This window comes from Penicillium robsamsonii, assembly GCF_028829455.1.
Source record: "Penicillium robsamsonii strain IBT 29466 chromosome Unknown utg000007l_segment0_segment0, whole genome shotgun sequence".
Taxonomy (NCBI): Eukaryota; Fungi; Ascomycota; class Eurotiomycetes; order Eurotiales; family Aspergillaceae; genus Penicillium; species Penicillium robsamsonii.
Window position 1 is genome coordinate 281,601 of NW_026643225.1, and position 15,331 is coordinate 296,931.

General features: G+C 48.7%; 7 protein-coding genes across 7 annotated transcripts; 2 read left to right on the plus strand and 5 right to left on the minus strand.

Annotated features, from left to right (window-relative positions):
• Window positions 1-2,253: 2,253 nt before the first annotated feature.
• Window positions 2,254-2,685, plus strand: N7447_010385 (uncharacterized protein; the record flags this gene model as incomplete). Its single annotated transcript, XM_057234647.1, has 1 exon — window positions 2,254-2,685. One exon carries the CDS (start codon window positions 2,254-2,256, stop codon window positions 2,683-2,685), a length of 432 nt encoding a protein of 143 aa, XP_057080867.1.
• Window positions 2,686-3,964: 1,279 nt separating this feature from the next.
• N7447_010386 (UbiD family decarboxylase) lies at window positions 3,965-5,513 on the minus strand (the record flags this gene model as incomplete). The annotated part of the gene is made up of 2 exons (XM_057234648.1): window positions 3,965-4,501; window positions 4,548-5,513. 2 exons carry the CDS (start codon window positions 5,511-5,513, stop codon window positions 3,965-3,967), a joined length of 1,503 nt encoding a protein of 500 aa, XP_057080868.1.
• Window positions 5,514-6,614: 1,101 nt separating this feature from the next.
• On the minus strand, window positions 6,615-8,269 carry cbf5 (pseudouridine synthase CBF5; the record flags this gene model as incomplete). The annotated part of the gene is made up of 5 exons (XM_057234649.1): window positions 6,615-6,911; window positions 6,967-7,193; window positions 7,250-7,881; window positions 7,949-8,105; window positions 8,161-8,269. The coding sequence occupies 5 exons, from the start codon at window positions 8,267-8,269 to the stop codon at window positions 6,615-6,617; spliced, it is 1,422 nt and encodes a 473-aa protein (XP_057080869.1).
• Window positions 8,270-8,706: 437 nt separating this feature from the next.
• On the minus strand, window positions 8,707-9,126 carry N7447_010388 (uncharacterized protein; the record flags this gene model as incomplete). Its single annotated transcript, XM_057234650.1, has 1 exon — window positions 8,707-9,126. One exon carries the CDS (start codon window positions 9,124-9,126, stop codon window positions 8,707-8,709), a length of 420 nt encoding a protein of 139 aa, XP_057080870.1.
• Window positions 9,127-10,381: 1,255 nt separating this feature from the next.
• On the minus strand, window positions 10,382-11,508 carry N7447_010389 (uncharacterized protein; the record flags this gene model as incomplete). Its single annotated transcript, XM_057234651.1, has 2 exons — window positions 10,382-10,758; window positions 10,824-11,508. The coding sequence occupies 2 exons, from the start codon at window positions 11,506-11,508 to the stop codon at window positions 10,382-10,384; spliced, it is 1,062 nt and encodes a 353-aa protein (XP_057080871.1).
• Window positions 11,509-11,758: 250 nt separating this feature from the next.
• N7447_010390 (prephenate dehydratase PHA2) lies at window positions 11,759-12,770 on the plus strand (the record flags this gene model as incomplete). The annotated part of the gene is made up of 2 exons (XM_057234652.1): window positions 11,759-11,812; window positions 11,871-12,770. 2 exons carry the CDS (start codon window positions 11,759-11,761, stop codon window positions 12,768-12,770), a joined length of 954 nt encoding a protein of 317 aa, XP_057080872.1.
• Window positions 12,771-13,131: 361 nt separating this feature from the next.
• On the minus strand, window positions 13,132-15,046 carry N7447_010391 (translation termination factor eRF1; the record flags this gene model as incomplete). The annotated part of the gene is made up of 6 exons (XM_057234653.1): window positions 14,897-15,046; window positions 14,793-14,842; window positions 14,362-14,733; window positions 13,553-14,309; window positions 13,327-13,476; window positions 13,132-13,271 (listed from the first exon to the last, which is right to left on the minus strand). Coding segments are annotated over exons 1-6 (1,590 nt in total), but the record flags the coding sequence as incomplete, so codon positions are not given.
• Window positions 15,047-15,331: the final 285 nt, after the last annotated feature.

Below are 15,331 nucleotides of genomic sequence, written 5' to 3' on the forward strand. Positions count from 1 at the left end.
ATCTCCTGGGCTGATTGTCATATTTTGTAGCTATAACTACAGTCTACCGAGGCTAATACTGCGATTTATTTCTTATTTGTTTTGGCTTTGGCCTTGGTCTTGGTTTTTGAGCATCTCTTGCAAGATTGCATATCCCAAGTCGTTTTCAAGTCCGTCCATGTCTCACCGCAATACTTCTTTTTTTTGGTGTGAGAATAATCCCACTTTGTTGTTTTCACCTTACTCTTGACACAGCCGCAGTAGAATAGGGTCCGGCTCTGGTACTCCCGACACATCGCTCGATACTAGATTAGACTGAATATACCATTGTGTCATGCGTAACCGCACTTACTATTGTGCCTGATCGAGGTATTTGTCGGATAACGGTAGATGTAGGGTTGAGAGACCTTGTGCATGTGGATAAAACAGTTGAAAGCAACGATGGTTAACTGTAATGTGAGTGAGACCGGCGATTGACCCGATGGGGCATCAATAAGGCCTTAATAATAGCGGAATGAAGTCATGGATGAGATTGAAGTTCCACTGAAATGTGATCTGGAAACCTTGAAGACAACGAAACCAGGGAATCGGATGGTAGGAAGTAGATGGATTGAATAAATAAGGACTGTCTTCGATCCATTTAGCCTTGTTATTATCAGCTATCTGCGAGTGGTGGTAGAATTTGTTCGATCTTTGTCTGTACATGTAGTTATTGGCCGAGAAAAAAGTTCATGGATACTTTGTATCAACCTCGTATTGAACTGTTTGGACAGCTTTACTTATTATGGACTCGACATGACATTTAGAGATATTCAGCATCGGGTGTTTCTTGAAAGTGCTCAGCTGACCTGTATATGCTTGCCTTGCTGCCCTGGCCTTCTCGCCTCACCATAAATGATTGGATGAGAAGACAACGCCGATGTTGAGTGTCCCGAATACGTGGCTGAAACAAAGAGATACGAAATTAAATGAAGTGACTGACCTTTTAAACAGCTTCTTTGGAAATGTGCGATGTTTCTGACTGCTGGTTGTCAACCTCTATCCAAAAGAATATAACCCGCGCCTTGTTCAACAGACCTTTGGGGCCCATTTGTCTCACACCCGTGCAAAGTACGCCTATCCAAAAGGTTTGCCAGTGAGACACACGATGTCCCAGCAAGAATCTTCCTGTAGACTGTGTATCTACTGTCGTGCTGTTGAGCGTACGTGTGAGACCTGTCCCTTCCTCCAAAGAAGGCAACAGGCACCCTCTGGTGGCAGCGACGACTTGTTAGCCAGGCTAGCTTCAGGGCTCTCACCTGAAGATGCTCAGCAGATTAAAGCACTCCAGGGGCTTCCTAGTTCGCTTTGCGACCGGTGTTCCACCTACAACTTTCTCAACATATTGGTGTCCTTTCATCCTTTGGACCCAAGCCAACTCCGTCTTAACGATACAAGGCAACAGGTGTGGCAGGGCGGGAATATTCAATATTATGAGGAATTATCGGACGCTAGAATTTCCCTTGGTCGGCCGTCCTCGCTTATTCTGACACCATCCTGCCAGTTCTGTCGCATGCTTTACTGCATTGTGCCAACGAGGTTTGAACCAGGGCGTCATGACGGCGGAGATGCAGACGAACCAAATGTTTACCTTGAGCCGTATCGGACTTATTTGCGATCAGCTGGTTGGGAGGTCATCCCGGAGGAGTCAAGAAGTCATTATGCGGTTGCATTAGGGCTCACAACAAGTGTTTTCAGTACTACATTTATTGGGGATTTAAATTTTTTCGCCTCTAATTCTTCAGGATTGCGACCAGAGATGATGACTGGACCATCCATCGCGTTGGAATCTCGCTTCAAGGAACCGGGTGAAAACATAGCCAATTTTAAACCGCTAGAAAGCACCTTGGATCTGTCAATACTTCGACAAGGCCTTGACTATTGCTTGCAAAATCATGGCAGTACCTGTCACGTTGAGAAGCCGCAGGAACTTCTCACAACTGAAATGATCGATGTTATTGATCGTGTCGTGATCCCTTGTCCACAGGACTGCGATTATGTTGCCTTGAGCTATGTATGGGGGGGGAAAACAGCCTTCTCCTGGGGCACTCCACAGCAGGTGCCTTCCACAGACTATTGAAGATGCCATTACTGTGACGCGAGCTCTGGGCCGACGTTACCTATGGGTGTGCTCCCTTGCTCTCTATCCAGACATACCATGGTTAACTTTCTTAGGTTGACGCGTTATGTATTGATCAGTCGCCGAATCCCACACATGCCCAAATGAAACGCAAAATGCAGCAACTAAATATGATGTCCACAATCTACGGCTGTGCTACTGTTACTATTATCGCACTGACAGGCGAGCATGCAAATGCTGGCTTACCCGGCATCTCCTTTCCGCGTTTAACCCAAGTCAAAGAGAGCATAGAGGGCTACACGTTCTTCACCAGTCCACAAGATATAAGCTTAGAGATTGAGGTCGCACCCTGGTCAAGCCGCGCTTGGACAATGCAGGAGCGACTTCTGTCGAGACGAAGCCTAACTTTCACAAACAGCCGAGTAGCTTTCGACTGTCTCGATGCTACTTGTGATGAAGAACTGGACATCTCAACCCTTCCTAAGGAGCGACCTATAACCCATCCAGGATTAGAAATGATCGGCCAGCTGTACAGGACTGACCTCGTACGCATGAGCCGTCGATCCCTTTCCATGACCGCCCATTAATATCTGTTTATAGGGGTTGGAAGCCGGAGAGTTGAGGCTTAATGAATTTTCCGGTAGCGCAGTTCATCTTTACTGGGGCCTGGTAAGACAATACACAGGTCTTCGCATGACGAAAGAAAGTGACTCTCTCAATGCCTTTCGAGGCATGCTCACCTTCCTACAGAGACGAGTGTTTCCAGCGGGGTTCGTGCATGGCCTTCCCTTACATAGCCATACCTATACCTTAGCCTGGGCACACTCCTGGGATGTTATCCCAAAACGCCGAACACAGTTTCCTAGCTGGAGCTGGACAGGATGGGAGGGAACAGTTGGGTTCTCCGAACAGTACCTAGATGTTGCTACTAGTCAGACTCAAACCATGTGGGATATTGATCTGGAATTGAGCTTCCTGGCTGCTCACGAAAACGAGATTACGGTTGAGGGATGGGTGGTCGATATCGATATTCATACAGAGCCATTCAGTGAGATTTTTATCCCTGGACGGAACGATTCGATTGCGGTTGTCAAGGAAGGAGAGGCATTAAGCAATAACACCCTGTTGACTGGGATATATACCTGCTTGGTTATCCAAAGACATCGCGAAAGAGTGGGCGATCATACAGGGCCAAGGGAGAGGGTCTTTATGCTCGCATTTGAACGAACAGCTCAACAGGCTCGGAGACGGACACTTTTGACTGCAAACCTGTCTGCCTACTGCAGCTTTGATTTAATTAAAAGGGAGAAGCAGGTCATCCGCCTCATCTAACTATATAGTCTGTATACGGCCTGTAAATTGACCTGTTTGAGTTAGTTTTGCCATTTTTATTTGGCGCCCCAATACACTGTGAAGCCCAAATCAAATCGTTCTAGACTAGGACTTTGAATCTTTTGTTCGCCAACTCGAACACACACAATCTACAATACAATCGATGTTTGTTAATAACAAGTTAGGTGGTATCTTTATAAAGGCTAATAATTACAAACACCCCGTAAAAAAGCCTATACGGCTAGTGGCTAGATATCAATAATAGATTTTCACAAAATTCTTACCCCGTTTTGTCTTCCTGATCTGTCTAGTATAGTGGAGCGGCTTATATATTCCCAGAACTCATATATAGCCGTGGAGCTTCCCTGGTTTAAATATATACATTTGAACAGATCTAGGTACAACGAAAACTAAGGGTGATTCTCTAGGCCACATCTCCAGGTTCAGTTTCACACTTCTGCTCGAACAGAATGACCTTAACTAGTGGGAAACAATTCAGATGTCTATAACCGAAAGGGTCTTAACAAAACGAACTCACTCCTCGCGGAATCCCATCTGGGTCCAATTATCCAAAACTTTCTTCTTCAACTCCTCAGGATAAGACTGCTCAAAGTCCGCAGACACCCAATCTCTACCAGTCGTATACTCGGCAGGCAGAAGGGCATCAGAAACAACTTTTCCACCACGAGTCGGAGAGTGAGCGCCATGACCCATATAAGGAATGAGCGGGAAACCGCGAACATCCTCGAAAAAAGTCTCATCAGAACCGGGTCGGCATCTAGTCGAGAAAGCCCACATCACATCCTTTCCGTTGTAAACGTCGATATCGTCACCGCAGAGCACGAGTCGGTGAATGGTATAGCCTGCCTTGGTGTTGAAGATCAAATCACCGATTTGCTTTCTCAGCTCGACCGAGGTAGTCTTTATTTCACGGAGACGGGCTGTGTCGATCCGAAGGGCTACCCAGGTGACTTGGGACTCGAAGGGAGCGAAGGCATCTGTGACGGGGAGGTTATTTTGTTGGCATATTTTGCGAATTTGGGCGGCGGCGAGGGAGCCGATCATTGTATGCTGCAGATGTTAGTATGTTGGTTGTGAGGGAATGGAGTGAGCTTACCGTTTCATCTGTCAGACGACCACAAGAGGACATAGGCAAGATGGGATCATTGCGGTAGGTGATCTTGTTGACCGTATACTTTGGCCAGAGATGAGTGTCACCAGGGAAGACATATCCATGCATTTCGCCGAATGGTCCTTCAGGAGCTTGATCAGTGATCGAGAGGGTACCCTCGAAGACAATTTCCGAAGTTGCAGGAACGAGCAGGTTATGCGTATCACATTTGACGAGCTCGAGGGCAGATCCAGTCATCGCACCGACATATTCAGCCTCGCTGACGCCATCCGGGATGGGCATACTAGAAGCCATTATGGCAGCGGGTGGAACACCGAAGGCCAGAGCCCAAGGGACATCACGACCTTCTTTCTTCCACATCTGGTGAATCTGCCAGATGTGCTGGGGCTCGATGACAAGACCGGCAAGATGGCGCTCATCGGAGACCATGGCACGCGCAATGGACCAATTCGTCCACGATCCATCGGGTGATTGGATGATATGCATACCATACGTCTGGATATACTTCCCACCATCATGCTGGTGGATCATAGGCGCAGGGATCTTCGTCAGATCAATCTGGTCGCCTTCCAGGAAGTTCTCCTTGCAAGGACCCGTCTCTAAGATCTTAGGGGGGATGGGAGCCATGGTGCTAGCGGAGAGCATCTTGTCGAGGATATCGCGCATGGATACAGTAGGTGGGAGAGCAAGATGGTGCGCCAATCGGCCATAGCGGTCTTTGGAGGATTTTCTCAGCGAGGCTGGTGCACCGAGGATACGGAAGAGACCATGCTGGGAGCCAATGATGTTGTTGAAGAGGGGGGCTTTATCGTCTGTCTCGCAGACACGACGGGTGATAGCTGCGGCTTCGAGATTGGCATCGATGGGAGTGTTGATTTCGATCAAGTCATTGTCAGCCTTGAGGGCTTCGACGAAAGAGCGGAAATTAAGATGGGGCTCGGTAGAAACCATAATGTATATATGATTGTATGAGAGAATATGTCTGAACAATGCAAGTCCATCTAGCTCTTCAAAGCATTATATATGATCAGCCGGTTAGCTCGGCTCGAGCGTATGCAAATTTAGATTAGTCTGTTCATGACTACATCTCCGAGATGCAGGTATACAGTTCGGTCCTCGTTCCCAAGGTCCCGAGATTGCGAGCCTCCGAGCCACCGAGAGTGGACTGTTCGACTCCATCGCATTTCGATTGGACAATTCCTTTCGGATCTCGGACCATTAAATATTCAGAACTGTGGATCGGCATCACCGATTACATTTACAGATATAGATGTGGCAGATGCCATCTCAGACTGTTTGGCCAAGCAGAACCCACTATAAAGAGCGTATCATTACTCGCCACCAGGACCCTACCCGATATCACTATGTATTTAACACACTCGGAAACATATTGGAAGCGGCGGCCCGACGGCTGTTCTTTGCTGAACACTATAGGCTTCTACCGGACACCTAGTTAGGATCCCCGGGACGTACAGCCTAGTGCTTGCCAACGCAATCGACCGACTATAGACAGAAGATCGTCACCCTAGTATAGTAGCCTTTGACCTAAGGAAAGGCCATTGGAGACTTGTGGAGAAACTCTTAAGGGCTATCTTGTGGAATTCTTGTAGGTTATGGCCCCGTACTCGTAGAGTCACAAGGTCATCCTCATACCAATGTCCTGAATGCTTGTGTGAAGAACGCCTGACCACCAAATCTAGAACGTCAGATCCCAATGGGCCCGACTAGGCCGGGCCCCACGGGGTGCTTCTAATATGTTCAAAGGTGAATGATAAAGGTAAAACGGAATAGATAGACCCATTTATAGAGGTTCTAACACAGATGATGCAACTAGGGTTGATATACTAACTAAATCAGAAAGAAGTCATGGAAAAAGCACTACATATACGTGATTGCCGACGTTACTCAGATTTAAAAGATTGGTAGATTCAACAGATAGGCAGCCTTCAATATGAAACTCTGGAATAGAACAAATTTCCCTTTTGACCCAAGACTCCGGAAATAGCAAAATATGGTACAGGAAAAAAACCTGACGGTCTTCCTGGAGTGCATCTAGTCGCTGTCATCGCTATCATCCTGCTTGGACTTCCGGCGCTCCTTCTTCTCCTTCTTCTCCTTCTTCTTCTTCTTGCGCTCGGCCTTCTCCTCGGCTGTCTCGCCGTCGCGCTTGCGCTTCTTGTCCTCGACCTCCTCCTTCACGGGCTCGGGGGAGTCAGCCTTGGGGGTCTCGGGCTCGGTCTTAGTCTCGGCAGCGGGGGCAACAGCGGAGGTTCCGGTGATAGGAAGGTTGAAGTCCTTGTACTCGCTCTTCCAGGCAGCGGGAGTGGCGTCGTTGGGGCGGCCGTATTTCTGAGAGCAAAGTCAGTACGCTGTACCAAAGCGAATATAGTTTTTAGCCACTTACATCGAGAGTTCCAGCGGTCTTCATCTTCTTCTTCTCAAGGGCAGTGGGTCCCAATCCCCAGCGGCGGGGGTAGAGGTCACGCTCCATGATGCAACGCTTGACCTTGGCAACAACGCCGTGGTCGCAGGTGGTGAGCTCGACAGTGGACATCTGAGCGATACCAATGGCGATAGCCTCACCCTTGGTGGTCATGAGGACAACCTCCTCGTGGCACTCAATACCGGCCTCTGAAGAGAAAAATTAGTCATGGTCCCAAAAAGACTCAGGGGCAAAGTTCACATACCATAACGGAGAAGACCGGGAATCATGAGCTTAGCACCGTAGCAGACGGCGTTGACAGCGCTGTCCTTGACGACAATACGCTTGTAACCGGTGAGCAGAGTCTCCAGAGGGCTGATGACCTTACGGAGGTAAGACTCGTCGCGGTTGTTGTCGTAGACCCACTGGGCGTCCATGACATCGTGCAGAGTGACCATACCAGGGCCCTCACCCATGGCTCCAGAGCGAACACGGCGAAGTTCCTGCATGTGGGCACCGACACCGAGGAGGAGACCAAGGTGAACACAGAGGGTACGGATGTAGGTACCAGCCTCACAGCTGACCCAGAAGACACCGAGGTGGCGCTCGTTGTCGAACTCGTAGTTCTTGCTCTCGTGAATGGTACGGATACGGAGCTGGCGCTTGACGGCAGAGATCAGAGGGGGACGCTGGAAGAGCGCACCGGTCAAGGTCTCAAGAGCGCGGACGAACTGGGCCTCGCCACCAGGGATCTTGTCGTGGAGACGGATCACACAGACATACTCCTTACCGGCACCCTGCTGGGACTTGACAAGGCGGGTGGCACGGTCAATGCAGACGATCAAACAACCAGTAACCTTGGGATCAAGGGTACCACTGTGACCAGTCTTCTCGGATCTACAGAGGGCACAGTGGTCAGTAAGGGTGTATAACTATTGAGGGGATCTGATAGATTTTGATGTACCTGAGGATCCGCTTCATCCAAGCCACGACTTCATGACTGGAAGGGTTGGACGGCTTGTCAAGGTTGATGACACCGGAGCTGATGTATGACTTCAAGTCACGGCTCAGAGGAGAAGAGCCAGCAGGGATAGGGGTGAAGTGACCGGTCCGAACGAGCACTACAAAAAAGTCAATGTTGGCTGGTCAAACGTGGAGTTTTAAGGACAAGCGTACGCTTCTCATAGTTCTTAAGCAGAAGCGGCCAATCCGATGTATCAACGGAAGGAACGGACGCTTCAGGCTTGATGGCGTAGTCCATCTCCGAGGTCTTGACGACGGCCATTTTGTTGGTTGTCGTTGAAGGATGCGCGGTGAAAACCCCGAAAATTTGTCGAAGGAAATTTTGCGAGTGCGGCAGCTCCAGTGCCCGAAGCGGTTTAGCGCCTGGAGAAGACACCACGTGATTTGGAGTTCTCGACTTTTTTACGCCTCCGATTCCAAGGACTTCGAATTTGGAGACGTTGTGCTAATACAGATCATGTTTGGGAAAATATGCTAATTCATCCAGTCAAAGATGCTTAGAGATGATTAACTACTAGGATTCAAAAATATGTGTTTGTGGACAAATACATGCCCAAAATTGTGTTCTTGTCAATTATCACTAAATGTATCCATGACAACTCCATATAGGCATAATGAACGCCGAAACATCTGCCAGTTGAAAAAGTCGTATCCCCCAGGCACTTCGGCGACATGCGTAGAGCATGTATTGCTCCCGATCTAACCGAGTCTCCGGCCAGTGCCTCTGCCATTCCAAGAATTCGAAGAGGTCCAGCTGGTCCAGGATGATCCTGATGCTGATGCCGACGAGGGTTCCTCAGCTGGCCGTGGTGCGCGCCTCGCCGTTCCATATCCTCGGTATCCGCTGTTGGCGTCGTGTGTGGCGAAGTACCTCTCCACGAAGCGGGGGACAGTGATGAAATTTCTTCCACCTCCGAAAGTTGGGTAGATACGTGTGAGGAAATCATAAGTATGGGCAGCGACAATTCCCGTGGATTCTACCACCGCGCTATGCCATCCGTACGTCACCATGGTGATAAGAAGCATTGCATATGGCAGGAATACCACCGGGATGTCGAAGAACCAGAACCTCGTCTTCGTTCCTCGGTTCGTCTGGGAATAGGTGTAGACGAAAGCCATGATCAAAGCTAATTCCAAGTTAGTGTTTGCCTGAGGAACTAATCGAGTACGGCAAGCTTACGTGACAGGAAGACAGACGTTCCCAGATAACCACCTGCAGTGAGCTTGGGTAAAGTCAGCAAATTTGGAAGAGACGTGTTGGACTACCAGGATGACGTATAAAATAGGATGTGGATGGTATTGGAAAAGAATAGATGATGTATATAGAAATGTAGGGCACCTCCGATACTGACGCGATATGAAATCACGCCAGTGAGCTCGAAAGAAATCCCACCATGCCCACACCTGCACAACACCTGAATTTTGCGAATTATGATGGTGTTGCGCAGATGCAGGGGTGATTTCCCTCGCCTTCAGGAACCGAATTCAGCTAGATTTCGAAGCTGGGCGGGCAGTTATAGCGAGGGATTGGATATGAACGCGAAGGCAAAAGAAGAGAAGTAAAAGAGAAGCAAAAGAAAAAAAAAAGTGCAGACTCTACTGAGTCACTTACCATGATGCTGAAAGCTACAAAGAGGAGATAAATGAAAAACTCTCCAGGGGCCATGCTCCTCTCCGCAGCACTTCCATAGCGGTACACTATTGGTACATTAGCAGTCTGGTCAGACCAAGTCAATGTGATACCGAGGCATCATACTGATATAAAGATCATAGAGGAAAGAGTAGCTCGGTCCGGTTAGTAGAAATGGCGTGACCAGCCGGTAGATGTGCGGGCGCCATGAGAATATCAAGCTCGGCATGAATAGCGCCCAATAGAAGCTGACTAGACCGCCATACATTAAAGCGGATTGAACCAGAGTCAAGGCTGTGAGGGTCCTGCATGACAAGTCAGTAATCAGAGCTTGAGATCGGCGAATGGGACCTGCATACCTAATGACCGGGGGAGCCTGCCAGAAGACATCCATCTTGAGAAAGAATTAGATGCTAGATGGTTAATTGATCGCAGCTTGTTTCATTACAGCCGATCACAAAATAATCAAATTACTGTGTGGTTGAAGAAAGAAAGAGAAAGACAGGTGGAAAGAAAAAGGTGTGCAAATCTAGCTTCGGTAGAGTTTCTCCGAGGTCCGGTGCTTACGTACTATATACTGTATTGGGCGGATCCAGTGGATTGTTCTATCTACTTCGCCTCCCCTACCTATGGAGGTAGCTGTTATTATTATTATTTGTCACTAATTTCTCTGAGAGATATCACTCGAATTTTCTATCGTAAATGTACAAATATATTGCTTGGGAATGGGTATAGTTGGGTATATTATTCTGGCATCGTGCGCGCAGTACCCCGAACAGCCAACCCTCCATCTGGACCTTCAATCCACATATCCCAAGACCCAGTGTCATTCTTAGGCTTGCCACAGATCACCAGCTCCTGTTCAACAAAAAGAGGCGCTAGATTCTTGTATTCAATATCACTGATGCGGAGATTCAATCTACTCAGCTCTTGCCGAAGCACACTCAGCAGAAGCGTGAGCGTCAACGGACCATGCACCAAAAGATTTGGGTACCCCTCTTGGTTCTGAGTATACCCCTTGTCAAGGTGGATGGAATGGGCATTAAAAGTCAGCGCTGAGAATCGGAATAATAGCGCTTTAGTAGGTATGAGGGCATGGCGGAACGTCGCATTGAAGGGAGCTTCATTGCGCCAGAATCATTAGCACATTTGTCATCATGTTCAATGGTTGGAAGCGTATGCTCACGTTTCAAAATCCTACCAGGCTTTCCAAATTGCGCTTTATCGGCCTCAACTTGGGCGCTGGTTTTTAGACGCATGAAAATGAGGTCTCGGTTCTCAATGACTGACGATTCTCCCACGTCGTCCTCATTCTCTTTCCATATCCGGCCCCAGGTCTGATCGGCAGTTTCTTGTTCAGGGACATTGCCAATCCGTCGCTCAATAGTGACAATCACTTTCTCGTCCCCCTCGCGGCCCTTGACTGTTACATTGCGGATGGATTCTATGCAGACAGCGCGACTACCATTCAGAGGTGGACTGCGCACGGGAAATCTTAAATTTCCACCTGCCCAAAGGCGCCGATTAAATGGTTCGCCCGGTGTGTGTAACGTATCTGTGCAGTCCGGGAGTAGTTGGGACAAAGTCACCTGCGGCGGGAAGTAGACCAGGTGGTGACCGGCCGGGAGCGGGGACGGATTCTGTAATGTCGGTAGAGTCGCATAATCGGAGGAGGTGTGGGATTGTGGAAGAAGATCGCGGAGCGTGAGGTTGAGAAGATGCGATGGTTGGGGGTGTAGGTAGTCGTAAGTCAATGGGAGTTTCCTTGTGGTCAGTTCATGATGCAAGCGCGAGGAGAGCGAGGAGTAATCCCGACAAGCATGACGCCCGCCTCGCAAAGAGATCAGGGGTCGGAATGAATTCGTCTTCATGAGCAAAGACACGGACTGAATTGGACAATTATCAAGTCGCAAGTTCACTTGACGCAATAGACTCATCCCGAGTTTGATTTGTTTGTTTGTCTTTCATTTCCTATCTCGGAACTGCACACAATCCAGCCCACACCGCTCGGAGATCCGATGTCGCATGTCAAAGAAATGACGAGTCACTGGAAGTTCTGATTTGATTCAAATAGCTTCAACCCGTCTAACACGAAAAATACCACTTCATACTCCAATCACAATGGTTGCCTTGAGAGTAGCCTTCCTAGGGCCATTGGGGTCCTTTTCGCATCAGGTACGAACTTTACCCCACATTCTTGGCGAATTAAGTTGATGATTGATCCTTGTTTTAGGCTGCTGCAGAGTCCTTTCGCAAATTATCCGCTGATCTACAGCCTCAAGTCTCATTCCCCGATGCCTTCGCCGCACTCCAAAAGAAAGAAGTCGACTACGCCGTGATTCCATGCGAGAACTCGACCAATGGTTCTGTGGTACAGACATTAGACCTCTTAGCAGACCGGGATGGTTTATATAAAGACGTGAAAGTGTGCGGGGAATATTACCTGACAGTGCACCACTGCCTGATGGTGCACAAGGGCACATTCCCCGGTGGTTGGGCAGACTACGACGGCTCGATAACAAAACTATACACACACTCGCAGGCATGGGGCCAGTGTGAAACTTTCTTGACCAAATACTTCAAGGGCGTCGAGAGACAGGATGTCACGTCCACATCCAAGGCGGCGGAGATTGTCTCTAAGGAGACGACGGAACGAGGCGCTGCCATTGCCAATCGCTTCGCGGCAGAACAACACGGGACGGACATCCTCGTGGAAAACATCGAGGACCGAGCAGATAACACTACCCGTTTCTTGATCTTCAGAAATGTGCTCGATGAGGGAACTGCCCAGTTCAAACTCGAGCAATCAAACCCGCCTACGTCGGAAGGCGAGCCTACCCTTGAAACCACGCACAAGACTTTGATTGCCTTCACGATTGATCATTCTTCTCCCGGTGCATTGGCTAATGCGCTGTTAATCTTCAAGGCTCATGGATTGAATCTGACGAGCATTAACACAAGGCCGAGTCTGAAGAAGCCGTGGCAATATATCTTTTTCGTTGAGTGCGGAAGGACGCCCTCGGATAAGAACAAAGATGCAGTCCACAAGGCTCTCAATGATTTGCGTCAAGTCAGTGAGACATGTAAGGATTTGGGGACCTGGAAAGATCAGCTGAGTGCAAGCAATGCTTGATTCGATTGACTGGTTTCAATTGGAGGCTCATCTTGGTCCTTTTGATTGAGAGCATTGCGTTGATTATTTTGCAAGCGCACTAAAAGCGTCATGTCATACATGTTGAAGACATATTGGTTTACTATACGAATAAATGAGAGAAAAATATACGTACCGTCGATGGCATAGACAAAATGTACACCGCAGGATAAAATAGAGAACTTAATGGACAATAAATAGAGCACCTTCTATATCAACCCTTTCGGGTGCTTTTTTTTTAATAACGAGCAAATAACGAGCGAAGACCAGAAAATGCCATTCAGAGCTGAAATGACAGAACTGGCTGAGCAATGAAAACAATCCAACGCCGTCCGGCTTACGTAGAGTAAGCAGTGCAAGCAGCGGTGGATGACCAAATGTTGCAGCTAACCGCACTCAACCTCTCAAATTGCAATTTAAACCTCATCTTCATCTCAGACACTGAGGTGACCTCAGCGTGCGTATCTTGGAGCTTGGACGACACTGTACTCAAACATTAGAGCCAAACCCGGAGTAATGATATAGTTGTATGTCTCACCTCTGAGCAGCTTCACGGAGCTTGGACCAGGCCTTTTTTTGTTATCCTTTACGGATGCCTTGGTTCCATCGCGGGAGCCGCCTGCATGATCCACGGGGCGAGCCGTCAAAAGACTCGCCGTGGGAGCTTCTGGCCGTTCATCCTCGCTCTCTGCGAGGGGGCAATACCGTCAATCTGCAAACAAGTTAGTATCAATACAAACACGAAAAACGGGAAGGAAACATACCGTCGTAGAACTCGTCATCATCGCTGTGATCGGCAAGCTGTTCAAAGTTGACCTTGTATCGGAGAATGGCACCGATACCACCGAATCCCTTGACGAACTGGTTTCCTTCGCCGGATCGGTCAGACACGAACTCCAGGTTGGCACCGAAATCCTTGTAGGCCTCAGCAAGCCATTCGAGGAAAGAGCCTGATTCGATAACCTCCATATCCAATCCGGTTTCCTTGTCCACGAAGAGGTCCTTGTTGGCTTCCTGGATCTTGTTCGTGTGGACGATAACCTGGGAGCCTGACGCGGTCTTCATAACCCAGCGAGTGATCTCCAAGTTTTCGTGGACGATCAAGATTTCAGCTGCACCAAGCTCCATTGCCTTGAGGGTGTCCTCAATACCGTAGCAGACCTTGCCGCTGTCTTGGCTGATCTCCTGGAAGTACTGGCCAATAAGCTTCTTCTCCTGAACGAACTTGACGTTGCTCAGAGTCTCGCCAGCCAATTCAATGGCCTGGTTGAAACCGTTCTCGCCACCGTAGGAAACATCGACAATCTTGATAACTTTGGACTGCAAACGACCATCGAACAGATCGGACTGGTTAAGATCGTTCTTGAAATCGGCGGAACCAGCCAGCACGATACCAGCGACGTTGGGCTTGTCGTTGGTGATGTAGTTCTGAACAGCCAATTCAGCGATCTTACGCACGTAGTTGTGACGCTTTTCCTCACGGAGACGTGAGAAACGCAGAGCGGATTGACCACCACGGCCCTGTATGGGTCAGTATGCACGAACATCGTACTCAATCAGTAGGGGCACTCACGTGCTTCTTGGGCAGATCAACGGAAAGACGCTGAAGGATCTCACGAGTGTTACCACTGAGAGTACCAAACAGAGTACCATTACCGTCCATGACAATGAAACCGAACTTCTGATCAGCCTCCAGAAGTTCACTCAATGCTTCAGTGTGGAACTTGTTGTCACAAAGGTAGAGGGAGGTGTTGATGGGCTTGAACGGTTCGAAATCGATGTTAATCTTGCGCTCCTTTCCTTCCGAGGTGATAATTTCACCACAGTACACGACCAGTCCGTTGGGAGGGACCTTGTTGTAAAGCTTCAGACGCTGCTGGGTAGAGGTAATGGCCGACAGGACGGAGAGTCGATTCACTCGAGACTTAATGTTGGAGGCGGTACCCTAGTGTGCGATTAGGCGGCGTTCAGTGCAGACAGATCGGAGATATATAGTTCACGTACATACTCTTCAGCCAACATCTTGGCTGCTCTGCTAATTTGATCCTTGGGGGCTAAATCGGCATGTTAGCAGACGACCGTAAGTGGCGGGGGCAGTGACAGCGTACGAATAATGAGCGAAATCATAGAAGTTCCATTTCCACGAGCGGATTCAAGACGCTTGATCAGCTTCTTGACTTTCCAGATCTCGATATTCTTCTCAGCTTCGTTCGGCGGAGGGGCGCTCATCTTGAAGAGGCGACAGTTGATCAGGGGGGGGAGAATATCGGAGGCCCTGCGGACGCCTGAAGATTTGGTCAGTAATGGGGGCGGAAGTCGGCGAACAAAGATTTAGGCTTGCCTGCTTTACACCTAATTTCAGTTAGTAGATGCAAAAAAAAAGGCAGAAAATGAATAGTATTTTTTTTTTCAATACTCATACATCCATGGAGTGCACATACTTCACTGAATATGACGTTCTAAAGCGACAGCAAATTTCCTCGTGGGGTTGGACATACCAAGTTTGTTCGAGGGGTCGGCTGCCACGCTGAGGTAAGCCAGGG